Below are 27,955 nucleotides of genomic sequence, written 5' to 3'. Positions count from 1 at the left end.
TCAAGTTACCTTGTGTTTCTTTTCACTTTCAGGAATCATACTGCCAGAGTGCTCTTTTACGAAATTCTCCTACAAAAGAGTTATGTGACAGCAAGGAAATATTTATTTGATTTCAGTTGTTAAAAATGTTCTTGGTGTAATGACAGAGCACAGTCTATAATCACAGACTGCTACAAAGTTCACACAAAAATATGACCAGATTTAGCACAACCCCAGCATTCCAAAGTCACTATTTTTCTGTTCAGTTTCATTTCTAATCCAGCTCTTCCCACAGCACAAGCCCAGGCCACACCTCTCACGCCCACTGCTCAGGGAATAAAAAACTCCACCTTTTCTTCCATTTCTGCTTTCAGTTGTTCCTTAAGGGAGGACAGTTCCTTTTTCAAACATGACAGCTCATTTTCCTACAAACCATTAAATACAGGACAGGGTTAACTATGCACAGCCCAGAACAGTCCCAAGTGAGACAGGGACTAATTAACAGGGACACTCATTAGGTACACAAGATAATTCTATTTGCTTTTCAGCCCTATACTTGAAGCTTTGCTTTAGCTTGTTTAAAAAAGACTGAAGCACTGTTAGAAACAGGTACTTGATCAGAAGTGTTCAAGGTAATACCTTAAAACCCTTGGGAGAACAGGGGTGAGAGGGCACAATCTAAATATTTAAAACAAAAGTTTCCTATTCAAAGTGGGGAGTCAGAACATGACCCACTACCTGGAGGAGCAGACACAAACACACTGCTACTCCAATTTCTTTTTAGAAACATTTTGAGTTTTTAGTGCCCAGAATAAGATCTGGTGCAGCAGGTTGGGTGGGATTGCTACTAGTAAAAATTCAAACCACACTGGAAAAGTTCCCAGAGAACTGTCTCTGGTGGGAAAGACCCCAGAGCACAGCAGGAAAAGAAACTTTTGAAGCAAACTGAAAAAAGATCTTTAGAAGTCACACACTGACTGAAAATCACATCTTTTGTCTCTCTGTGCTGTGGGTGGGCAAGAGGGAGGGATTGGGAAAAAAAAGTGTTTTAAAGGTTTATTTTAATTCTCATTACTCACTTTTAATTCTATTAATAATATTTTTTTATACTATTTAAGTTTGAATCTGCTTTACCCTCAAAGTGTTTTTCTCCTAATCTTTATCTCAACTCAGTCTCTGAATTTTTCTTTCCCCTCCACTGCTCAACTACAGCAGAGAAAAATGAGTGAATGTTTTTTTGTGTGTGCCTGGCACTTAGCCAGTATAAAACCACTCCACAAGGACATCAGCCCCTTCACTGAATTATTGACCATTGCAAAGTACTCCTTACCAGTGCTCTTTCTGATGATATCTGCTTTTGCTGTTTCATTTTGTATACTTTTAACTCTGCATCTTTTTCTTCAACCAATTTATCATATTCATTCTGTGGTAAAAAAACCAAACCAACAACAAACTCAAAACATGTGACTAAATGTTACAATTATGGAGTTATCCAGTCTTAAAACATCATTTTTTCAAACCAGGCTCTTAAGATTCAGAAAGAAAAGATTCGTTGATGCTTCTGCACAAACTGTAAAACAGAAAATGCTCAATTCAAATATTATTTTGTGGACTGGCAGAGAGTGCTTTTTTTCTGTGCAGCAACATGTGCTCAGCACTAAGAGCCAGCTGTGCCATCTTTATTAATGCATCTGCTAAAGATATTGCAAAATGAGGAATAGAAAGGTAAACTAAAATGTGTCAGGCTAAACTGCTGACAGTCACTAGGTAACCTCTGAGAAAGAGGCCAAACTGATACTGAAAAATATTGCATTCACAGGTATCAAAGGAAGCCTGAATTGAAAAAAAATCTAAAAATCCCAGAAGTTTAGATGACCGGAATTATCTGCCCATAGGAATCTTTTCAAAATCTTCAATGAATTTGATTTTAGATGATGCAAAGTCCAGCATGTGTTCAGCTTCCTTTTCCCAGACTCAGGCCTGTTTCTGCTTTTGAAAGGTCATTAACGTGGTGTCACAAGTTATAAACATGGTATTGACATGGTATCACACATTGCAAACCACAGCAAGCAGGAAAATCTCTGACCTTGTGCTTTTCCATCAGTGCCACCATCTCAGTTATCTTGTGCTGACATCTGGCATCAGTTTCTCTCTGTATCATTGCAGTTTCATCACAAAGCAACCTCATCTTTTCTACCTGTCAGTAATAAATTGCATTTCATTCATCAACATAACAATATATTTTTTTTTAAATCTTAATTTCTTCTTCCCCCTGTGGGTACAAAGTTTGCAGTCCCACTTGGGCTTTATTTGCTTTTAAGATCCCTTTCAAATGCCTCATCTTTTCTGCAGATTGTTTACATGGGCAAGATCAAAGGTACAGCCATGGCAGGCAAGCTCACTCCAAACCAAAAGGCCATTTCAAGCACTCTGCCCTAACATTTCTTAGCATTGCCATCAAAAAATGTGTGGGCAGAAAAATACTAATGTGGGAGAAGTTATAATCTAATTTAACTGGGCTGACTTTACACCAAGGGTGGAATTTCTTTGAACTATATCTTGAAAGAAAGAATTTTTAATTGAGTTCTCATTTTCAAAGACATATTCAAATACTTCAACCTAAGCACCTAACAGTACTAAAGCTTTGTTCACAGGGATTCACAACAAGTTCCATTTATGTTAATAAGACTGAAATATGAGCAAGGACTCTGGCCAATAAATCTTCATAAAAACATTTTAAATTAAAAAAAAAATAAATTGCAGTAAAAATTAACACCTCTCACCTCTTCACGAAGTTTATTTTCATTTACTTTTCTTGTTTCTATGTCTTTTTTATAGATGTCAACTTCTTCCTTATGTTGCTTGTTTATATTTTCCATCTCTAACTGCAATTTATTCACCTTTGGAGAATGCAGAATTGCTGCTGTTATTTATTTAGTAATTACTATGTTGATGATTTTTTCTTACCTCTTATTTTTGAGCACAAACACTGTTACTTTTCAGGTATGATTGAAGTGTTTCCTATTTAAAAGTTCAGGGGTTTTTTTTAATAAAGAGTTGAACTTTGGCCTGAAGTGAGTTAGAAAATACTCAAAGGAACAATGGCAACAGCACAATGGGGAAGACTGCCCTAAGCAGTCACCCTAAATGCTTTGAATGCCTCAGGAAAAAACAAACACAGATGTTTGTTTCTTCTCTCTTGTAAATCTGTATCAGATTTTCACAGGTTTTATGGTACATTTTCCTCCCAGCTGGGCATTTTGATTACAGTTTTTCCTTTTAAGTTTATCATATGAATATCCTCAAAAAACTCCACTTTTCTTCAAGTGCAGTACCCAAAGCTGGACACAATATTCCCATCAGAGGGATTGCCACTGCAGAACACATTTAAAGAACACACTAAAAAGAGTAATATATATATATATATATATATATATGTATATATATGTCTTTTAAATGCTTTTCTGTTACAATGAGGTTGCTGAACCCTGTTCAGTCCACTATCAACAAAAGAAAAAAAAGGTAAGGAACAGATTAGAAGCATCATAATTGCAATTTGAATCCATCTCTTAAATGTCCAATAGCCAGTGCCGAATGATTAAAATGGAACCATCTTCTAAAAACTATGAGCTCATTCCTGCAAAGTCTGTATCCCAGATCCATAAACCAGCTCAGAATGTATTTAACAAGTATTATCATTACTTACACTGGGACTTAAAACACTCACCTCATCTTCTACATGATGTTATTTAAACCTACCTTCCCTTCATAAGTGTTGCTTTTCTTGCTTTCTGTAGTAATTTTCTTTTTCAGCACCTTATTCTGTTGAAATAAAACGAAACAAGCACTTTATCTTAATAAGTTCATAGAATTATGTCATGGTTTAACTGCATCAAGAAATTCCAGCTTTCATCAGGCAAATAACTCTCTGCTGTGCAGCTCAGGTTCCAGAACAATTCTTCAAACAAATGAATGTTCAGCTAATTTCTGTGATAATTACTGTTTCTTCATGGCCTTAAGAAAGGCTCCTCCTGAGCAGCAGCAGGGAATAACAAATGAGGAGCAGAATGGGAATTAAAACTAAGATGCTGCTGACAGAAGGTGTGAAGATGTCATGACCAAAAATACAAGTTATTTATTTTTACACTGAAGTTTATACAATTTGTGCTAGTGCAGAATTCTTTTCTACTAGTGATAACTGAGATACTCATACAAGTACATAAATAACACTATGCACTAAATGAAAAAGAGTAGAAGTTTATTAAAGATATTATTTTTGTAATTGCTTTTTTCAAATTAAGGCTCATTACACAAATCAAGTGATTCCAAAGCTGACTCCCTAGTTTGCTCAGGGTTAGGATAAAAAAGGAGAATTTTTAAATTACATAGGTGTATCTAAAGACATCACAGCAGACACAAACCTGCTGAAAAGGCAATCCAAAGTATAATGTGTTTATGTATTTGTGACATTTAAAATCTCTACACACCTCCTGTTGCAACTCTTCCATGCATTTGGTTTTATTTTCCACCTGTTTCTTCAGATTATTCATCTGAAAGAGATATTTCAGACGTGAATTAGTAAGTTCAACAAATGACTCCCTATGTGAGCAATTCCTGTAAATGTTCTCAAATCTGCCCTTGCACCAGTCTGGTTTGTTCCAATGGGACTGAAACACCAGCTGACATGTTAGAATAATCAGAGTTTTAGCCATAAAGTACCACAAGATGTTAATTAACAGCAGTGAACCAGTTCCTTAGTGGTTATGGAATTAAGAAAGAAGAAGAAAAAAACCCCCAGCATTTTCACAATTTAAAAAATGCACTTGTATGAAGTTCCCTACATCCATGAAAAAATGAATTTTCCCAATTATTTTCTACAATCTTCAATGGCTTTTCCTTTCTTGAAATTTCATTTTCAGTTCTCTTAACCTGAAATTAAAATTGTAAATATTAGGCTTTTACAATGAAATTTTGAAATCCATTCTAATGCTAAAAACCCCAGGTTGCTTTGAACCAATAGAAAGAAAGTAAAAATGTTTGTATCTATTTAAGCTCAAACTCACAATACATATAAAAAGCTAATCCAGAGCCCATCCATCACTGAGTGGGTATATGAAAAACAGAAAAACAGGTTCTCTGTTTGCCTGAAAACAAACAAATCTTTAATACTAAACTTCCAGCAAAGAGTGAACATCCCAGTGACTGTGCTTGTCTTTTGAAATACCAGGGCTCACATGTGGACACACAAGGGCACAGCTGGCAGCAGCTGGGAAAGAAGAAACCTCTGGCAGAGATCACATCCCCCAGGCAGAGCTCTGCAGAAAAAATCCCAACAAAGATTTTACATTGAATGCTGCCCTGCAGGTTCTGTAAGATATTTTCATGACACAGGACATACATTTTCTTCTCTTTCATCCAGTGTACTTTTCATCTCTTCACCTGTCTTTGCCATTTTCTCCTTCAAAGACTCCAGTTCATTTCTAAGTACCAAATTAACAAACATTAGTATATATTTACATATTGCCTTTAACTTGTTTTCAGTACTTCTAATAAACCCATATTTTATTTTCTAAAAAGAGATGCTAATGTTGATGGGAACTTCATAAGCTGCTCAATGAAAATGAAAATGTTCTTGAAATGCAGCAACAGGCCCAGTAAGTCAATATGTGAACTGTCCATACTTCTTTTAAGTAGGAGAAGATGTTCCAGGAACCCCAGAAAAATACATCCTGACCTGGACTATTGCAATGCAGCTGTGAAACATGGGAGCTGCCTATTGAACTGGGGATACAGAGAGTAACTCTGATCCAGTTTTGCCTTGTCACATTTCATCCATAACCTTCAACTTCCATTTGAATTTCCTTCACACCTGAGATGTCTAATGCAAAACAAGACAGCTCTTACTATGGAATACAAAATGACAGCAAACATTGTATCTGCAGCAATTGGTATTTCTAATCTGAGAAAATTTCTACTTGGCCAACAGCAATTCTGAATAGTTTCTGTTTAGCTATGTAATCTAGAAAAACATTAATCAAAAAATCCCAGAAAGCAGCATTTGAACACAACTAACTATTTGAGTCTACTTCCTTTAACAATATCAGTTAATAATATTTGCTTTTACTTGCCTTAGCTGGCTATTTGCCTCTTCTAGATTTTCAACTAACTGCTTTGTATTGTCTTCTTTTTTCTTACTATCCTAAATAAAGACCCATGTGTCAGCAAAGAAATAAAATTCAAAGTGACTTCTTAAAAAATTCAAAGCCATCCAAAGCACACAGACCTGCCTTGTTCACAAGTGTAAATACACTTCCTTTCCAATTCAAATACAAAAAGTAGCTCAGGTACTCTACAGACCCAAGTCATGTTGCAGCTCATCATCTAATTTGCAAAACTGAGTCATTTGTCAAACTGAGTATTGTCCTTTCAAGAAAGCTGGAAGTTTACAACTTGCCTCTTGTTGTTCTTGCAGTTTCTTGAGTTCTGCAGCCACAGCATTTTTCTCTTGTGCTGTTTGTTCTTTCTCTAGTGAAAGCTTACTGAGATACACTGTTAGCTGTTCATTCTTTAACCTAATTTAAAACAAATGGCCAAGAGGAATAAGAAGATGCATTTTGAAATCTCCTTTTAAATTAAACATACCCATTATCAAGTGTCATTCCATGCTGAAAGAAGTCTAGGCCTTTATCTACAAATATAAGCTTTGCAGCAGAGTCAGAGAGATGTAAAAAGGTGACAGAAGAAGGAAAGAAAATCAGAGTCAACTTTTATATAAATATAATGGTTAGTGAAGATGATGTATTTTAAAGCAAGATTAACAATGAATTCAGAAACTTCCTCTTCTTGTTAAATAAGTCAGAGAGATATGGAACAACTACATATGCCATAGAATACATATAAATAGAGAAAGGTGAATTTAGAAATGTAAGTATATAAATAATGTCATATATGTGGTTCAAAACTTCCATTAGAAAACAATCATAGTTCATTTCACTGTGGATTAAAGCAACTTCTATATTACACCAAAACTAATGAAATATTCTATTTTCAAAATGGTCATACGCCTCTTGTTCAAGATCTGTTTTCAGAGTCACAAGCTGCTTTAAATAATCTTGTTCCTTCTCAGCTGTACTTGTCAGCTGTGCTTTCAAACCATGGAATTCTTTCTGCAAAATGAAAAGGAAGAGTGCAAACTCCAACTGCTGGAGGTTATCAGACATGAGCTAAGAGCACAAGGCTTTCAGAAGAACCAAACAACATCCATGCCATGGATTATCTAGATTGCATCTTTCCAATCTCTGCTGGGATCTGGAAGTGGCGTGAGACAGTGAACTGTGACACCAGTGCTGTTCATGTCTGTCCCCTGCTGTGAGTTTCATTACCTGGGCTGCAAAATTAGGGTGGGACCCTGCTCTGGGTGCTGTTTCTTATGTATAAACTTGTATACAAGTTCATGATGTGCAACTTCACTATTTCTAAAAATATGTTACTATTGCCCTACTTCAGACCTCTCTCATTTGGAGAGCATTTTCATTTCTCTCTCCACATTTTTCTCTCTCTGCATATTTTCTACAGTAGCCTCAAGATTCTTCTTCAATCAAAGTCCTCCAATTTGCCCATTTTAGAAAATGAGTGAAACTCAGTTCAGAACACTCAATGCACAGATTATAACAACAAGCAGACACACCTGATTTCACACTATCTTAACTTGAGTTGATATGGATTCTTGTTAGGCTTCTAAATATAAAATCATAATGAAAATAAACTTCTGTTAAGAGTGTATTTCATATAGCTTTGACTTCTGTGACAGAAAATGGGCCTGTGTCACAGCACAGAAGGGTTCACAGAGGCCAGAGCTAATTACCTTCCTGGAAGGAAGAAAAAATGGGAAAACTTTATATCCAGAGGGAGTGGCATTTGAGTGGGCATGAACAAAGAAGAAATAATCAAAAACCTTGAGAAGGAAAACTAAAAGCACAAGAGACAAGAAAAACCAAAAACATGGGAGACAAGAAAAACAGAGGCGATAAAGAAGTTCTTAAAAGAAAACACTGAAATTGTGTGTGAGAAAGTTTAGTAGAAATGTTAAGGTAGACTAGATGGTGTTTATTTATGGCATTTAAGATACTTACTAAGCAAGAGGAATTTCATATGAAGAGCAAATGCCATGAGATTAATAAAATGAACATTTACCAGAGTTTCTGACAGCTCTTCAAGTTGCACTTCTTTATCACATTTTACTTTAGTCATCTCTTCTACAGCACATGGAATGTAAAATTAATGGAACAGGAATAATTTTTCATTATTAGCAGGCAGTATAAAACATTTACCCTTTTGCAATACCCAGTTCTCAAAACTTGTTGGATTAAGTGAAGAAAATGAAAAGCTAATTTATGACTTAATCTAAATGTAGATTTGAAAAGATGATTCAGACATTAGCAAATCTATATCTGAAGAGAAGCTAAATATTTATCCTAAATAAAATTTAGAGCCTATTATGTTTTCCACAATTATAGCTTCAAATAAACCATGGACTGTAAGACTGGAGTATTCTCCAAGTATTGATGCACCTGCATTGTTCCAGAAAAAATCTGAACTGCTGAAGGTATCAGATGGATATGATGAGAAAGGAAACCAGTTGTTACTAACTTCCAGATGGTTTCTGTGTGCACAGTCACAATTCTGGTATTTTTTACAAGTTCTCAACAGCAAGGCAGAGCTCTTACTCTGGGGACTAAGGAGCACATCCCTAGAAACCACAGGGTATCAAATTGATGATATTTAAAGAGAACCCCTGCCAGCATCATTCCACTTCCAGCATGGGGAGGGTCACAGAAACCTCCATGGGAGGGTTTTATCTCTGCTGCAGAAGTCACTCCTGGCACCTGCAGTGCTGCTGCTCTGCGCTGCAAACCAAAATGACCTGCAGAGGAATTCATGCATGAATGGTCTGACTATTGGAGCTGTGCACAGCACTGCCCTTTGGCTGCTGCCAGTACCAATGACCCCCAAAGAAAAGGGATCAGCTGAGTAAAAATAAATCCAGGCATTCCTGACAGGTACAGGTACTGTAAAATCATTTCTTCAACTACTAGAGACAGTCCATTTCCAGAAAAGAGCAGAAAACATTTTTATTACTGCCCAGCTCATTTTCTGCCTTTCTACAAGCCTTACCCAGTTCAGCAGATTTATTCTGGAGCTCCAAGGTAAGCAGCTTTGAATCATCTTCAGATTTCTTTAATCTAGGAAAATGGTAAATGAAAAATACCAAATGTAGAGTACAAAGCACTGCATTTGAAACTTACAGGACAATAAGACAAAGTCTTACCACAAGCACTTTAAGAACATTTAACTTTTAACAGGCAGATAATTTATCTGCCTGCAACACACATCAAATTACAGTTTTACAACCTCAGAACAGTAGACATAAAAGTAAACAAATATATATCTACAGAAATCTGTATTTTTTAAAGACAGAATTATGCAAGTTGAAGGGGGCAAAATTTACTTTTTATACAGTATCAACTATCGCAAACAAAAAAAAAATTACATAAATTCTCTGCATTTAGACCACTGTGTGAAAAAAACCTCCAAATTTCAGCTTCATTTCCAATTGTTCTTGGTTTTGTTATAGACTGCAACCTGTAAGATCACTCTTAGAATTTCAACTCATTAATTTACCTATTTTGCTCTTCTTGCAGCAAGCTTTTCAAATTGGCAACAGAAGTCTCAAACTCCTCTGTCAGGGCTGCAAGCAAAGCCTTCATTTTTTTACATTCTTCCTCCTGCTCTTCCTTTTCTCCAGTGACCTGAATTAATGTTTTCACTGTAGTCTGGAATTCAGTTTCCAAGTTCTTCTGAGCAACCTTCAAGACATGATATCATTTCTAAACATGTTTTCCAACAAACAGCTACAGCTGTTTCGTGTCTAAAGTATCCATAATTATTTATGCAAATGATCATCCAGTCTATTTCTACTGTAAAGCTATAAGTAAGGGGTACCTCTGCCTTTTGCAATGAAATTTTAGCCTCTTCCAGCTCTACCCTCAAATGTTCTTTACTGACCTGGGATTCCTTTAACATTTCTTCATTATGTACTAAACAAAAAAAAAAAAGTTTATATTGTTAAAAAAAGGATATTTACTAAAAAATGCTGCTAAAAATGGAAAATTACATACATTTAAAGAATGTAACAAAGACCAATGGTACTGACATCATCTACTATAAAATGATAGATAAAATTTGAATATAGATGGCTTAAAATATTGAAAAGTAAGTTCTGAAAAGTAAGTTTCCTCAGTGACATCTACCTGACTTTAAATTTGCAAAACTGAAGCAACATATTTTCCCCTTGCAATTTTCAAAAGCTCTCACTGCTTGACTCACCCTAAAAACTGCCCTGCCAGTCCTGCTCCCACATGAGCAGCTCCTGTTCCAAACAAAAATAAGGCCTTCAAGGCCCCAAAATTCTGCTGCCAACCAGCAACAGAATAAGACTATCATGGCCCTGTTTCCTATGCTTCTAATAAACAATTACATATAATAAATAAACAATCATAAACAACTACATTGAAATTCTGTAAACAATTACATTTAAATACAGCAGGCAGAACTCTTACATTTTGCTTCCATTAAGTCAGCAATCTTATTTTGTGATGTCTGCAGCTGAGCCTTGATGTCTTTTATGACATCATCTTTTTCATCTCTCTGTATGGTAAGAGCTGGAATCTAGAAAAATGCAGGAAATATCATCATGAAGTCTGGAAAAGGGACAGATAATAATTTTCATTTGTACCCCAGCTATGATAAGCAGACATTTTGCTGTCATTGAAGTTAGATTAGATAGATAGATAGATAGATAGATAGATAGATAGATAGATAGATAGATAGATAATATTTGGCTAGATACAATCTTAGCCAAATATTGATCAAGTCACATTACTCTAAACAAAATGTTCTCCAATTCAAAATCAAACCATCAATTCCAGTAGACTAAAGGTACTGAAACATCATTAAACTTAGCAGAATTTGACTTAAAAGCAGCTTCAGACATTATTTTGTCTTTTTTACTAATACCCAGAAACACTTCTTGGCTCTTGCATTGCACCTTTAGGCACAAATAAAGCTCTACATATTAGCTGGTAAAATAAGCAAACCTGCTTTTCCTTTTGGCTGACTTCCAGTCTGCATTCTTTCTCAAACTTGTCCACTTTTTCCGCTTCTTCTTTTACTTTGGAGATACAGTAACATCCATAGTTAACATTCTAGCTGAAATATACTCCAAGTTCAATACAACTTCCACTTTAAGATTGCTTGGAATTCTACAGCTCTACCATTTGTTTTCCAAGAGTAATTGTTGAGGCAATGTTTGATTTTATAATCAAAATACAAACAGAAAAGACCATGTGAAAATGAAACAAGAACATAGCAGGCTATACATACAGAGAGAGAGCATTTAGCTAAAGTTTCTGTAGCTATACACTAGTGGATTCTCATTTAAATAAACAAACTATGTGAAATAAATATTGATCTCTAGACTGTACTTCACAGACAAAACTTCAATTTTGAGTGACTGTTTGAAAAATAAAGTTTCAGATTTGGCCCAGTGGAACAGCAACAGAAGCGGCCAGGCAGTGACCAAAGGCAGCATGAATAAAAGAAGGGTCCCAGTGTCTCAGTGTGAGCTGCTCACCATTCCAGCACTTCACATCTGCCTGCCCTGACACTGCGTGTGTAACACAAGCTATGAAGTACAAAACTGAGCCAGCTGCATAAACTCAATAAACAGAATTCTCACATTTGAAACTCATTTCCAGTCTGTCGTTCTCTGCTTGCACACAAAGCTCTTCAAATGCCACTGTCATTCTCTAAAAACAAAATTTAATATTTGAAGTTCAATATTGGAAACCCTGGAACTTCTCCAGGGGCTGCTGCCCACCTCAGCCACTCTGAGGAACCAGCAGGGAGGTGAAACAGAGCCCAAAAAGAAGCCAGAAGTTGTGGCAGTGACCCAGCACTACGCACACATCACCCAGATCATAGGGATCTACATCCCACACACTGCTGCACTTTCTCCATTGAATGTGTTTGATGTAACACAAAAATAATTCTTGAAAAGGGATTGAAAACCCAACTTCCTGCATCACACATGACATGATACCCACACATGATGGATACAAACAGTATCCCAACATAAACATGGCACTCAGCTCAGCTCACATAACTCACATTCCTTTCATCAAGCTTGGTCACTTACTTCTACGTTGCTGTGAAGTTCCTCATACAATTGTATTGTTGCTTCCTTTTCCTGTTCATCTATCAAAGCAAGAACATAGGAGAAAGTTTTGCTTTTGAACAAGAATGCCAGCTGCCCAAGTCATAATACTTAATCAGCATAATGAATTAAAAAAGGAATTATCAGCTCCTTTCTTATTAAATAAGTCATTATGAAACATGGTGCCAAAAGTTACAATCTAAAAAAATTTAGAATCTAGGGAAAATGTGTATTTCATTGAAACATTGAGCAAGCTCAGCTTTTAAATTTCCTTCCCAAGATATTTTTTTCTGTGAAAAGTGTAATTCTGGATCAGCTTATGTGACCATATTAATTATTATAGTATTAATGCTGTTGAATAATAATGTATCAAAACTGTTAGTATTTATAAACTGCAATCTATAACCACAGATCTGTCATAAAATTGCAACACTCCATGTCCATATTTTCCTTCTTTTCTTTCCCTTTTGTAATTGATAGAAAACAATTAAAAAGAGAACAGTAACAGAAACAGGTATCAAAAAAGAACAGTACATCTATGCACTGTGTTTCTAGAATTAAGTGTATTCCAACTATTCTAGTGTTTCTAGAATTAAGACAAAAAAGACACAGACACTTCTTAAGTATCCACGATCAAGTTAGTAAAATTCTAAATTGCATATAAAGTAAAATTCCCAATCAAGAACATGTTTTAAAACCTCAAGAATTTAAACTTCATTAGGTTATCCAACTGTCTTGGCTTGTTCAGTTTCATGAGAAGAATTCCAGTTACTCATTATACCTTGGGGTTAAGACCTTTTTTCCCCACAAATGTGTGATGGCTGAAAACATGGAAATGTCAGCTCTGGAAATTTGTTCCAGAGTGCTGGGAATTTAGAGTAGATTCTACTGCCTAAAAACAGGCATGAAGTGTCACTTCTTATGTCTGAATATATTCCCAGAGTGTGGCTGGGACTGCAAAGCTTCAATGGGCTGAGCAGCCTTGGGGAGCCCTGCCCTGCCCTGCAGTGGCTCCAGTGCCAGTCGGGGCTGTGGGCACTGCCTCAAACCTGGAGCACTGTTTGGGCACCCAAAGAGCTCCCAGGCTGGCAACCTTGCAGCAAACAATTTCACTGCCTTCAAAAGCCCTCTGCATTTAGCATTACAAACCACAAGTCTGTTAGACCTGGGGCTTCACTTCCAATTTTGTGAGCCACTTAAAATTCACTTCTCATTCTGAGAGCCACATCCAGTCGATCTCAACTGGAGAACTTCTCTGAACAACACGAGAAATTTCTTCTTCTTGCTTCTGTTTGTGAATTCAGAGCAAGCTAGAAGCACATTTACTCTGATAAATAAAAACTAAAAAAGCATTTACATTTGCTGGTCTTCTCTGTGAAACGAGTGTAGGTTTCCTTGAGCAGATTACACAGATGCCTCGAAGCAGCAGCTCTAAAGGAGGGAAAAATATCATGTTTGCACAGGAGTGCACAGTACTTTGTGCACCTAAGGAGTAACAATGGAAATGACCTTCAATATTTAACAGCTACATAAAACTGCCCATGTGAAAATGGATTATTTCCACCACAAAAATATATACTTGGTTCTATTACTTACTCTTTCAAGAGATCTTTATTTTCACATATCTCATCTTCCAGTTTCAAATGGAGTTTTCCATTTTCAAACTGATTTCATAGGGAACAAATGCAAAAAGACTGTTATTGGAAAATGTATTAGAAATGCACTTTGATTTCTCAAATCCCTCATGAAACAGTCATTTAGGGCATCAGTAGACAGAAGTCTGTTTTATCTGGTATTACATGCTGAGTCATCTTTTTCATGAAAGATGCAGTAATTAATGAACAATAATTTACCAGCAAATGAGACACTTACAGGTATATTCTTCATACACACACTCACACAGGACAGGTGCCTGCAACTTCTCAAAATAATCACTTTCTCAAGGCACAAACCAAACTGCAACAGTCTTTAATATTTAATTGTATCAATAATAGTGTCATACTGAATCAGGAAACACTGAACTTCATCTATTCAATGTACACTATACAATACTGGCCTGCAGTTCTTGAATGGCTTTATTCTGTGCTTCAATAATCTTTCTATTCTCTTGGAGTTTTCTTTCTTTCTGGTTTAGTTCAGTTTCCACAGTCAGTTTCCACTGCTTGATCTTCTCAGCCTCTTTGTAGAGTTTTGAGAACAATTCATTCATTGTTTCTGGATTCTATTAAAACAGGGTCCACAATTTAATCTCAAATACTATCCAATTTATAGTATATAATATCTAATTAATATTGTTGTAGATAACATATTTCTCTCCTAGAAACATCACAAGAGTAATATTTTTCCACAGATGGTGATATAAGCTTAGATATGATCAGGAGTCCAAGTTTAAATCTTTGTGCATCCTCTATGTATGTATCAAAAGGCATTACAAAGCACACAGGAGAAACAAATACAATTAAATATCCCAAACCCCCTTCAGACATCACCAAATAGATGGGCCTAAAGACATGGATAACTTCAGTCCACCAAAATCAATAAAAGTTTTGCCAGAATTATCAGTGAAGCCAAAATTCCTTCTAGTAGGTTCTTCCCACCACTTCTGTCCTCTCCTTCTGACAGACACTGCTGAGTTAAGTAAAAGCAGCTTCAGAGACTTTGCCCAAGAGTACCTGTGATATTGCCATGGACACACACAGAATCACAGAATCACAGAATAATGAGGTTGGAAGAGACCTCTCAGATCATCGACACCTGCCCTGACACCTCAACTACAGCACCAAGTGCCATGTCCAGTCTTTTTTTAAACACATCCAGAGATGGTGATTCTACCACCTCCCTGGGAAGAGCATTCCAGCGCTTTATTATTCTTTTGGTGAAAATCTTTTTCCTAATATCCAACCTATCCCTTCCCTGATGTAGCTTGAGACTGTGTCCTCTGGTTCTGTCAGTGCTGCCCTGTGGAAGAGACCGACCCTACCTGGCTCCAACCTCCCTGCAGGAAGCTGTAGAGAGCAATAAGGTCACCCCTAAGCCTCCTCTTCTCCAGGCTGAACATGCCCAGCTCCTTCAGACGTTCCTCACAGGGCTTGTGTTCCAAACCCCTCACCAGCCTTGTTGCCCTCCTCTGGATGTGCTCCAGCATCTCAACGTCCTTCCTAAACTGAGGGCCCAGAACTGGACACAGCACTCAAGGTGCAGCCTCAGCAGTGCCGAGTACAGGGGCAGAATGACCTCACTGCTCCTGCTGCCACATCATTCCTGATCCAGGCCAGGAGCCCTTGGCCTTCTTGGCCACCAGGGCACACTGCTGGCTCATATTCACCAGCACCCCCAGGGCCCTTTCTGCCTGAGCACTGTCCAGCCACACTGTCCCCAGGTTGGAACGTTGTAGGGGATTTTTGTGGCCAAAATGTGGAACTCAGCACTTGGACTTATTAAACTTCATGCTGCTGGACTCTGCCCATCCATCCAACTGATCTAAGTCTTTCTGCAGAGCTCTCCTTCCTTCCAATAGATCAACACAAGCTCCCAGCTTAGTGTCCTCTGCAAATTTACTGATGAAGGACTCGATGCCCTCATCCATGTCGTCTGTAAAAATATTAAACAGAACTGGTCCCAGTACAGCCCTGAGGGACAGCACTGGTGCCTGGCTGCCAGCTGGATGCAGCACCATTCACCATCACTCTCTGGCCGGCCATGCAGCCAGTTCTGAGCCCAGCACAGAGTGCTCCTGTCCCAGCCGTGGCTGCAGCTTCTCCAGGAGTGTGCTGTGGGACACAGTGCCAAAGGCCTTGCTGGAGCCCAGATACACAACACCCACAGCCTTTCCTGCATGCACCAGGCGGTCACCTGCTCACAGAAGGAGCCCAGCTTGGTCAGAGATGACCCACCCTTGGTAAACACCTGCTGGCTGGGTCTGATAGCCTGGCCATGCTGTGAGTGCTGTGTGATAGCACTCAGTATGAACTGCTCCATTATCTCACCTGCTACTGAGGCCAGGCTGACTGGCCTGGAATTACCAGGATCCTCCTTCCTACCTTTTTTGTACATGGGTGTCACACTGGCCAGTGTTCAATCATCTGGAACCCCACCAGTGAGCCACAACTCCTGATAAATGATGGAGAGAGGCCTGGCAAGCTCATCTGCCAGCTCCCTCATCACCCTGGCATGGACCCCATCTGGACCCAGGGATTTATAAATATCCAAGTGTCCCAGCAGTTCTCTGCTCACACACAGAGCAGGAAGGAAAAGCACCACCCTTGTGCCCTTAGAACACCTTGAAAGTGCCCTACAAGCAGTGCTGGGCCAGTGGTCGAGGCAGGGAGAGCAACACACAAGCCCTAAGGGCCCTTTGGTTCACTTACAACACTCCCAAACACCATCCTTGTTTTGGCTGCAATACACTTTTGTTACAGTCCTGATGGCACTTTAATAGCTTAGGATTAAAAGAGTCTAAAAAGTTGTCAGGAATACGAAAATCAGCAGAGAGAGCACAAGAAATGTGTTTTATTTTGTGGTAGCAAACAGTGTTTTGTAGCTGCAAAGTACAGAAGGTATTGCAAAAAAAATGAGCTGTACTGAATTGTGCTAAAGCAGAGATGTGCTGGCAAAGACACTGTGAGAAGAATACAGTGCTTGAGGAAACCACTGAATTCATTGTTTTACAGATAAAATAAAGTCAGACAAGGCAATTGGGATAATCTACTTCAGTTTTCCAAAGAATACTCTGACTTCAACCCTTCTGCCCCTCAACAGAATATTCAGAACCAGTTCCACAAGGATACTTAAGTGTTTAAATCTTACTCTAAATAAAGCTCATAGACTTCGCAGGCACTTCAAACAAAGAAAAAAACAACAACAATATTGCAATCACCCTAATTTTTAAAGATTTGTTTCCAGGCATGTTCACTAAATCACAAATATCTCCTCCAAGTTATTAAGCTTTAAACAGGAGACAGAAAACATTATTCCCTTTTGACTACTCCCTTTAGCCCTAAAATATCTACGGAATAATGCTTTAGGCACTGTTTGGGAACAAATTCAAAAGACCCCAAGGAATTAATTAGATGGGCAGAGTTGATACTTAGCTCACCTCTTCATCTACTTCAGAGCAAAGTTTCACTTGCTGTGAAATTGTATCTGAAACATGAAGAGATTTTGATCAATGTATTTCTAAAACAAGTAACAGTGAAACTGTATTTAACAGTTACAGATATGGAACTGTGAGACTACTCATGAAAATTAAAACTTGACAATATATAAAAATCTAAAGAAGGTGCATGGCAAACATTCCAGTTGTACCTGAATCAGTGATTTCGCCACGGCTCCACACATCGAATGGCAGCTTAAAGTCATCATCTGAACATCTATTAAAACCCTGCACAAATTAAAAAATTAGTTCCTTATGGGTAGATTTGTAAAAAATGAATTGTAAAATCCAAGGGAAAAAAATCCCTACAGATGATGTGAAAATAGAATTTATCATTAATAAAACAGCTGCCTACAATTTTCAAAGCCCAAGGTATTGGTAATGGCTTTGGAACTCACTTCTTACTTCCCAGTGGTTGATCAAACTGTTGGTGTCCTGCAGTTTGATTTATAGACTGTGGCCAAAGGGGAGCTTTCAATGCAGGGAACTCAGCAGCTTCTGCCTGTCTGGGCACTGCTGCATGGCAAAGGACTCAGGGAGACAAATTACTTTTTTCAAGACCAGTAGTTGATATTTCTTTTTTGCTTTACTTCCAAGGGCACTTCTAAACCATATCTGATTATGTGTCAGCATGAGAATACCCTTTTACAAGGTTTTGAAGTCACAGAAGTTCATCCTGTAAACAGCTAACTCATCTGCTGTCAGAATATCTCATCCCTAATCTCAAAATACTTCATTAGGAGCTTCAACATGAAAAAATAACTTGTGGAATTCCCGTAACTCAGTGTGGGGCCAGTACATTTTCACTGCACACCTGATCTAGTGAGACCAAGACACCAATGCCAGTGCGAGCATCTGAGTGGGGCCTGTGGGAATCCATAAAATCAGAGGGGTTTCAGAAAGCTGCAAAAGGCAGCCTCAGAGACAGCAGAACTGGGATTAGAGCCAAGCAGTAGCCATGAGATAGGTCAGCAGAAAAAATAATGTAAAAAGTAGAAAAGTAAGGACAAATAGAACAATGGTCTGTGTATTAACGTTTGGCTAGAATAACTCCCTAAGTTACAGAAAAGTTTATCTAGCCAGATATTAGGAAGTTTTAAGGTTAATAATGGAGCTATGTGCATTTTGCTTTAAGGCTTAAAAGCAGGTATTGTATTCAAAATAAGCAAGCATTGTTTTAACCAAAGGTACGTGTGCTTATAGTGCTTGGACTGAACTACTGTCAATGTGCTTTTGATTTGTGTGACTGGTCAAAAAACTTTTAAAGTAAGTTGTAACATTAAGTTCTTGGTCAGCTGCCTGGGATGTGAGCTGCTGGCATCTTCCCACTGTCATAACCATGTAATGAGACTGATGCTGGAAAATAAAACAGCTCAAGTCAGTTCCTCAGCAATCCCATCCCGTTGGTGATTTGTACACAGACCCTGGCCAGCGATAGAGCCCTGCTCGCTCTTTGGGCTGAATTACCCACATCAAACACGGACTTACAACACAGAGCGGATGCTTGAGAAGATGATTCCCTTCAGTTTTGATAGATAACAACAACAAAGGTCTTTGAAATTCAAACCAAAGATGTCTGTGCATGTGCCACACTAGGCATACACACAGAAATGAGTCCAGCACAGGAGCCGTCTCGGCCTATACAGGGGCAGGTGTGTGTGTGCTCCAGCCCGGGGCAAGGGGCAGGTGTGTGTGTGTTCCAGCCCGGGGCTCTTTGGGAGCAAGGGGCAGGTGTGTGTGTGCTCCAGCTCGGGGCCCTGCCGGGGCACTCCCCGGGCCCAGCACTGTCCCCGTGTCCCCGGAGAAGGGCCCCTGCGCTTTCCCCCCGTCCCCTCCTCAGCCGCGGCCTCCAGAGCAGCACAGCCCGAAGGGGCAGCCGGGGGAGGGGGGGGGGGAAGGTGTGATATGGGCCGCCCTCAGCGGCCCCGCGGCCGAGCACTTACCTGGGATCTGCCCGCAGACACCTGCCCAGCGCTCAGACGCGGCGGCATGAACAATTTAAAGCGGTTTTCCTTCTCCATGGCTCCGATAAAAGGGCGGGCGGGGCGGCCCAGCTCCCGGCGGCCGCTGAGGGCGGGCGCGAAGGGCGGGAAGCGGCAGCGGCCCCTCAGCGCGGGAGAGCTCTGAGGGGAAGGGGGGGGTCACGCCTGCACAGGGAATAACTGGGAGAGCCCAGTTCTCCTGTGGCAAAAATGCGTATTTTATGATTGGCTTTTCGCGAATATTAAAATGAATATTATATGTGTTTTGTCAGAAAGTTATGCTGTATTAATGTTATGAATAAGAAGCTTGACTAGGCTAATATTCAAGCAGCAATCAATTTATTATTTAACATGGTAAAGTATGAGCAATACAGCGCTGGGTACAGTGGGGGAAGTTTTCCCTCCAACTGCACACCGATAATTGAGGGTTACAGGTATTTATAGGGGTACTCATCAGCTTTTTCAGCAGTTTCTGTTTCTAATTTTTTTACTCATCAGCAATTTTTATTCTAAATTATTACATCATGATTCTATACACTATTGTGATCTTAGTTTTCCAGGATGTATCTCAAAAGGAGTATCTCTAGATGGTGACGGTTTCATTTCTGAAAGAAGAAAGATGAATCTCATGTGGTGGGGTCTAGCACTTCAGATGTGTGTTCACCTTTTAATTGCAGAGACTATAAATCTCGTAACAGTGATGTTTAGCTTCTTTTTGGTCGAAACTATAAACTCTTGATGTGATGTTCATCTTCTTTTCTCAAGCTGTTTTTCTCTGCTTCAATAAGGCGTAAGATAAGCATATTTCTTTTATATATATTCTAAAGCTATAGTTTCAAGGATACAAGTAATATTCTAACATTATACTTCAAAAGGTTATTATTGCAGAACTCTTTATGGATTAAATGCAGGCAAAAAGCAACATTTTTAACACTTTAATTCTAATGCTCTTAAATCAACTAGGGTTAATTTGCAAACAATAGATAGGTTTAAGGCCTTTTTCTATGCTTTATTCTCTTCAGTTATTATTAGAATTCACAGCTCTCTCATTGTCGGGGTCTACACATTTCGCATTCACAACAACACACATCACCTCTTTGTACTTGACACGAAACACAACTTTGTATTTTACAATTAATTTTCTTAAGTAGTAGGTTAAATCTAGTTTTAGGGTATAACATAATGTTAAAATAGAAACCATGCTATGTGAGATACTTTTTTAAAGAAAGGACTTGCAGCGAGATAGCAGCCACAGGACACCTAAATCTTTCAGAGAAAGAGAATTTATTGCTCTCTTATCAGAAGAAACGAACTTCTTCCTGCCTGCTCAGCCATGAAGATGCCGTCAGCATTCAGAGCAAGAAGCTGACACTGACCAGACAGAATCCTGTGTTTGAATGGAATTTATGCATCATGGATGAGGGGTATGAATATGCAACAGGTTATTGTTTTTAAGGGTTAATCCTCTGTTAACCCGTGTCTTTTTTTGGGCTTATTTTGCCCAGAAAAGGTACCCGGATATCCGTAACTCTGTTTCTATTGTATCATATTGTCTTAATCCAAATTACCCAAATTATTATTACTCTAATTATATTGCTATTTTTATAACCATTTTATTACTTTTAAATTTTTATAAAACAAGTGATTGGTGTTTTTCACATCCTGTGACCCCCCCCCCCCATGTTGTAAATGGTTCCCCCAGAAACATTGGTACATGGGATGTTGTGGCAGATACTGTGTGAAAAACGCCAATCACTTCTTTTTAAAATTTTCAAATTTTAGTAGTAATTAAATTGTTATAAAAAGATTAATATAATTAGGATAATAAAAATTTGGACAATTAAGTTTTAGGACAATATGAGACAAGAAGAACAAAGAGTCATGGATGTCCAAGTACCTTTTTCTGGGGAAAATAAGCCCAAGAAAGGACACAGGTTAACAGAGGGTTAACCCTTAAAAACAATAACCTGTTGCATATTCATACCCCTCATCCATGATGCATAAATTCTATTCAAACACAGGATTCTGTCTGGTCAGTGTCAACTTCTTCCTCTGAATGCTGACGGCATCTTCATGGCTGAGCAGGCAGGAAGAAGTTCGTTTCTTCTGTTAAGAGAGCAATAAATTCTCTTTCTCTGAAAGATTTAGGTGTCCTGTGGCTGCTATCTCACTGTAAGTCCTCTCTTTAAAAAAGTATCTTACATAGCATAGTTTCTATTTTAACATTATGTTATAACCTAAAACTAGATTTAAAACACTACTTAAGAAAATTAGTACAATATAACTTTTTAACACAACACATATAATATTAATTTTAATATTTGTTAAAAGCCAGTCATACAATATGCGTTTTTCACACAGGGAATGCAGGCCCTGGAGGCATCTCCTGAAGCTGGCACAGCCCCAGCAGATGGCATCGGTGAGGAGGGAGCTGCTGGGGGGCAGTTTGGAATAACTTTGCTGTCCTAGGGTGATGTTAGGACGCTTGTATCCCCAGTTGTCTGTTCTGTTTATGCTGGATACTATGTTCTGTGCTTTCAAGACTGGCTCTGAAGAGCGAAGTTTTGTTTTGGTTTTGCTCTCAGCCACTCCCCCACGGCTGGCGGGACACAGAGACAGGGCAGTACATGGTGCTGCTTTTGCTTTTTGCTTGGCTTTTTGCTTTGCTCTTGCTTCTGCTTTATTCCTGCTTTGCTCTTGCTTTTGCTTCTGTTCATTAATTAGTTTAGCTAAGCAGTCCGAATTTTTCCCTGTACTATTTCTCCTTTCCTTTTTTTAGAACCACTCAAACCTGCTCTGGACTGGGACCTGGGAAACACCAAGAGTTTGCACCTTGTGGCTGCAGCAGCTACCCCAGCACCTGAGGGACTGATAACAGAGCGACCGCCCCCAAGAGAGGCTTTCTGAATTTGTCATCTTTTTCAGACTGGTGAAAGAGTGATGTCACCCTGTATTGTTCATTTTGTGTGCTGGGGGTGCTGTGCCTGTTAAATAAACAGGTTCTTTCCACTTCTCTCCAGGGAATCCTTCCTGACCTGGTTGTGGGGAGAGGCAATGTGGGTTTGCTTTCTGGAGGGGCCCCTTTGGAGGTTTTCTCCCAAATTTGCCCTAAACCAGGACAAAATTTGGTGCCTAATGCGCGAGGCTTGAAAGAGAGTGGAAAAAACCCTGGTCTGAGTGCATTTTGGTTGCCATTACTCTGTGTTGGTATAAAGCAGTTAATGGCCATGTTTTTTTGATTCATAATGTCCCTCTGTGTCTCAGGCAGCTCCTTCTCCAAGGAAAGCAGGTGGGAGTTGGAGCCAAGGAGCTGAAAGCTGCAGGTGCAGCCTGGGCTGGAGGAAGCTCAGATTTGCACAAGGCTGCTCTGAGTGCCAGGCCTTGGATGGGGGAAATGGTGGGGTGGGGGTAGGGACAGAGTGTGATTGATTGTCAGCCATGAAGGGTCTTGATTTTCATATCTACTCAAATTCATGAGGAAGTTCACTTGGATTCAGTGTCAATTGGAGATTGCACATATCAATTTATCAACAGGGAAAAACCTAAATGGGACCTAAGAAATCTTTTCTCACTGTTTTTTTAAATAAAATATATTCTGTTTGAATGCATTTCTGAAATCTGCCCAATTAACCACAAAAGATTTGAAAACCTAAATCTAATTATTCCCAGAGGCTTGGCTTGTTAAGGTGTTCTGAATGTTATTGAGCCCTGGGACACTGAATTCCTGCACTGGAGAGCTGAAGGCTGAAAAAGCCTCTGGAGCAGGAAAATTCAGCAGCAGCCTTCAAGGTGCTGAGGATGTCAGCAGCCCCCACTGAGGCCATCCCTGCCCAGAGACCGTGGGGGAATGGGCAGACAAGGAGAGTGTCCCTGGGGCTGGGACAGCACAACTCAGAGGCACCAAGCGGCTTCAGCTGGGCAATGGAGTGTGGAGTGTGGCTGGGAAAGCCCTGCTGGGCTGTGCCAAGCAGGACAGACAAGCCCTGACTCCCATCCCCCAAAAAAATCTCTCAAGGAGACATTTAAAAGGAATTACAGCTGTTTCTGTACTCTGAGTTGGATGCTCTGGAGAAATACCAACAAGAGATTCTCAGGAGCTCAAAACAACAAAACAGCCTTTACTGGGAACTTTAGAAAATCAGAGAAACTTTGGCAAAAGGTTTATTATGACATTCAATCAACAAAAAACACTTCTCAAAGCACTGACTTGGCCCATTCAACTTCACTACCTCTGAGCCTGTTCAATTTTAGGTTACTCAAAATTTACAAGAAGAGTGAATTAGAAAGAGAGAAAGACAAAAAAGATACAGAGAAGCACACACACAGCTACCAACTCCTAGATTGCAGCAGTGTTCAGATAGAAATTCCAGGAGGAGGTAGGGTCAAGATGTGTGCTTGCCTTGTGGTCAGGCTTCAATACCCCCTGGACTTCCTGGGCCCTTCCCATGGGTGGTCCTTGGGCTCATTTGGTCCCTCAGGAGCTGGGCTGGGGGCTGCAGAGATGGCTGTGGAGCATTGCCTGTGCTGTGCCAGGGACTGGCAGCCACTGCTGGGCTGGGATAGGGGCTCTGGGGGGATTGGGGTCACAGGGCAGGGCAGGGCTGGGCTTACAGGGCAGGGCAAGGCTGGACCTGCCCTTCCTCCCAAGCACGTGAAATGTTTTGAGCCAACAATCTCCTCCAGTCTGTCACAATAGGCAATGCTAGAAGTGAAATCCCAATTGTGGCCATGGGTACCTGGCTGAGAAGGACAGTTCTTTTCTATAGGAAGGAAAGCACAGAGCCTCAGTGTTTGGAAGGCAAGTGAGAGTGTCACTGGGCCAAGGCCAGCCAGACTTGTCAGGAATGGCAGATTTTGTCTAGGAGCAGTCTTTGGATATAGGGAATTCTGGAGGTGGAAGTCCAATCTCAGCTATGCGTGCCTGGAGAAGTAGGACAGTTCTTTCTCATAGGGAGGAAAGCACGGAGCCTTCCCCAGTGTTTTGGGGACAGATGGGAGGTGACTCTCCTGAAACCATTGCCAGCCAGACTTGTCCTGGCAATATTCCTATGGGAAAAATTTGGAGTTGAAATCCCAATTCTGGCCATGGGTACTTAGAAGAGATTGACAGTTGTTTTCACAGCAAGGAAAGGACAGAGCCGCAGTGCTCCAGGAGCTGATGAGAGGCAGCCCTTGACATTTCAACACCAGCCAGAGCTGTCCGGTGGCCCCTGGGAGGCCAAGCCAGCCAGGCCTGTTTCATGTTCCCTCAGTTCCATGGGACCCAATGGTCCCTTGCTTCCATGTGTCCCTGAGGTGCCATAATGCCCCCTTGGTGACACGAGGCCCTGAAGGGTCCCAATGGTCTCCATGGTTCCATCAGGCCCCACAGCGCCATAATGGTGTCTGGGGTCCATGAAGCCCTGCTGTGTCACCAAGGCCCCTTGGTTCCACAGGCTCCAGTGGTGCCACAATGATCCCCTTGGTTCCATGAGGTTCTGTAGTGTCACCACGGTGTCCTTGGACCCTCTGGGACTCTCAGTGTGTTCCCAGTCACCCCCAGTATGGTTACAGACACTCCCAGTATATCCCAGTTGCCCTCAGCACACACACAGTCATTCCCAGTCACATCCACTTGGCCCAGTAAGGTTCCACTTTCCACCAGTAGGATCCCAGTCACTCCCAGTGAAGGGAAGGGACTGGGACGGACTGTGACAGGCTGGGATGGACTGGGACACCGGGATACACCAGGATACACTGTGATACACTGGGATACACTGGGACACACTGGGACACACCGGGATACAGTGGGATACACGGGGATACACCAGGATACACTGCGATACACCGGGATACACTGCACCCAGCTCTGGGACCCACTGGGAGCAGGATCAGAGCACACTGGGACTCAGCAGGGCCAGAACTGGGGCAACAGGGATCACAGTGGGACCAACTGGGATATACTGGGAGTGACTGTAACCATACTGGGGATGACTGAGAACACACTGAGAGCGACTGGAGTCACTGAGTCTACATTGGGGGCAACTGGGATTGACTGGGACTGTGCTGGGGAAGACTGGGATCACAGTGCATTCATACTGGGATCATACTGGGAGTGACTGGCTCTGTGCCAGGGTGTCGTGGTTTTGGTTTGCTAATTTAAGATCTATTTAATTTTGAGGCTTTTTTGGCTAATGGACTAAAGAATGTCGTGGGTTTGGTGTGGTTAATTACTAATACACTTATTTTTTGTTGTGAGATAGGATTAGGAGAAAGGTAAAGCAGGCTCAAAACTTTAAAAGGGTAGAAAGAAAAATTTTATTAATAGTAACTAAAAGAAAAAAAAAAAGGTAGTAGGAATGAAAGCAAACTTTTTAGAATACTTCTCCCCACAATTTTTTCTTTCTCACTGACAATGTAAAGATACTAAACTTAAGATTTCTAGTCAGTTTACTACCTCTAAAATAGTCATTTTTTAGTTCACTTAGGGAGAGAAGTCCCTCTTGTTAAAGTTATGGAGACTTTTCTACAAAAGGAAAAAACAGTTTTCTCATGGTTCTCAATTTTGTCATGAATAACAACCGCCAGGGGAACCTTGCTATCATAAAATCTTTCTTATTTCTACAAGCCTTCCCACAGCTTGGAGATGTGCTATGTTGATTGATGGGGTATTGTTTTAAAGATGAGCTGTTCAAAGGCAAAAGTTCTCATTATCTATCTCTAAAATCCTCTTCATCTCTGGGAGCAGAGATCTTCATTTTTAGAAGCACAAGACTACGCTCTTTCTTTGTACAAACTTCTCATGGGATTACAGCTATTTCAACATCTGCTTACTTTAATGTAGAAGCCTTTACTGTCGGTTTCTAGGCTGTTTTAAAACCTGGAAAGGCCCGGGGTGGCCTTGGACAGCCCGCGCTTCAAAGGACGAGAAGAGGCTTCAGGTTTTTTCTCGGTCTTCAGTGTTTATTAGTTGTTTATCTAAAAGATTTTCTCTCAGCCCAACAGAGGTCTGCACAGCAAGCCAGCCATGAGCACACTGCGCGCCCCCGGGGCGGTCACCTATCTTTACACTCAAAATTACATATACAATATTTATCAATTTTCCCCAATACCTTTTGCCCTTATTGACCAGTGCACTTTTAGTAATAACCAACCCCAAAGTGCCAACATCACCAAAGAAGATGGAGGCCAAGAAGAAGAAGAAGAAGGACAGGACACGCCCCAATTCCTCCATCTTACTTCTTTAGACCCCCCTGTACAGAAATCTTAAACCTTGTGTTTCACACTCTAATTAACTTATCCCTTCACCATTTACCCCAGTGAAATCCTCCCATCCTCATACAGGTGTCGTCTCCCGTGTAGGATCAAAGCCCAGCCACCAGACACTTCTGGCAACATTCCAGGACTCCCGAGCCCCCCAAGGGTGGTCTCAGTCACTCTGCACATCAGTCCTGAGGTGCTGAGATCCCACACTTTACCTAATATCAATTCAAACACTTTCATTTCCTTGGAGTTTTATGTGTTATAAGGGAAAAGAGTTTTTTCTTTATATCTTACAAGAGTATTTCAGCTCTAAAAACAAAGCATCTTCTCACCCCTCCCATCTGGGAATTACTATTAACTTGCATCTTCATCTTGTTTTCAATATACTTGCATTTTGTTCTTTTCTCTCACTCAAAAGAAGATTGAAGTACTGAAAAAGTTAACATCACGCCTGAAGCCTACCTAACCCACCAATAACTTGTAACAGAAAGCTGTGGCTCAGTTGTGTTCAGAACAGCTTTATAGTTAGTGTTTAGTTTTCTACAGCAGCTACAGAAGTCTCTGATCTCAGCCATGCTCACAAGAAGAAGCAGCAGCCTGACGGCGAGATCTTCACAGCCACAGTCAGCCCTGCTCTGGCTAAAGCTCCACAGCCTCCCCTGTCTCCTTGCCCAGCAGCTGCTGAAGCCCAGCCTGGCCAAACCAGAGCCCATGGAGAGAGAAGCCAGCAAGAAACCCAGAAAATAGAAAAGAAGCCCAGCCTGCAGCAAGACTGCCCAGCCCAGCCCAGCCCAGCCCAGCCGAGACACAGAGCTGAAGCCAAAACCCAAACCCAGCACCTCCCTGCCGACCAACAAAGAAAAGAAAAGTTTCTGAATTTTTTGGTCTTTACCATGTGTGCTTCACAAAAGCATGTCTAACTTTTCAGCAGGTCAACAGACTGTCAGATCCACAAAAAACTTTGTATCACTTCCCTAAATTTCCTCCCATTCCAAAACATAACACAGGGGCCACTGGGAGCAACTGGGATCACACTGGGAGGAAATGGGAGCAACTAGGACCAAGCTGGGAGCAGCTAGGACCAAGCTGGGAGCAACTGGGATCATCATGGCATCAGATTGGGATCATACTGGGAGGGAGTGGGTCTGTGCTAGAGGCAACTGGGATCACACTGGGAGGAAATGGAACTATGCTGCGACAAATGGGATCATACTGGGAGCAACTGGCACCACACTGAGGGTGACTGGGATCCTTCTGGAATCATACTGGAAGTGACTAGGGGCAGGCTGAGGGCAATTGGGACCATGTTGGGGCAACTGGGATATA

General features: G+C 40.5%; 1 protein-coding gene across 1 annotated transcript; it reads right to left on the bottom strand.

Moving 5' to 3' along the window:
- Positions 1–27,935, bottom strand: LOC131565851 (synaptonemal complex protein 1-like). Its single transcript, XM_058816921.1, has 26 exons — positions 27,843–27,935; positions 19,349–19,528; positions 17,558–17,633; positions 17,349–17,395; positions 14,310–14,474; positions 13,850–13,917; positions 13,611–13,684; positions 12,236–12,294; positions 11,777–11,846; positions 11,136–11,209; positions 10,599–10,707; positions 9,982–10,076; positions 9,661–9,845; positions 9,154–9,221; positions 8,173–8,234; positions 7,042–7,145; positions 6,434–6,551; positions 6,108–6,178; positions 5,378–5,459; positions 4,467–4,529; positions 3,739–3,801; positions 2,763–2,879; positions 2,066–2,176; positions 1,310–1,402; positions 330–404; positions 1–69 (listed from the first exon to the last, which is right to left on the bottom strand). Exons 1-26 carry the CDS (start codon positions 27,933–27,935, stop codon positions 1–3), a joined length of 2,391 nt encoding a protein of 796 aa, XP_058672904.1.
- Positions 27,936–27,955: the final 20 nt, after the last annotated feature.

This window comes from Ammospiza caudacuta, chromosome 18, assembly GCF_027887145.1.
Source record: "Ammospiza caudacuta isolate bAmmCau1 chromosome 18, bAmmCau1.pri, whole genome shotgun sequence".
Lineage (NCBI taxonomy): Eukaryota > Metazoa > Chordata > Aves > Passeriformes > Passerellidae > Ammospiza > Ammospiza caudacuta.
This window is presented reverse-complemented; position numbering and strand designations above follow the sequence as displayed.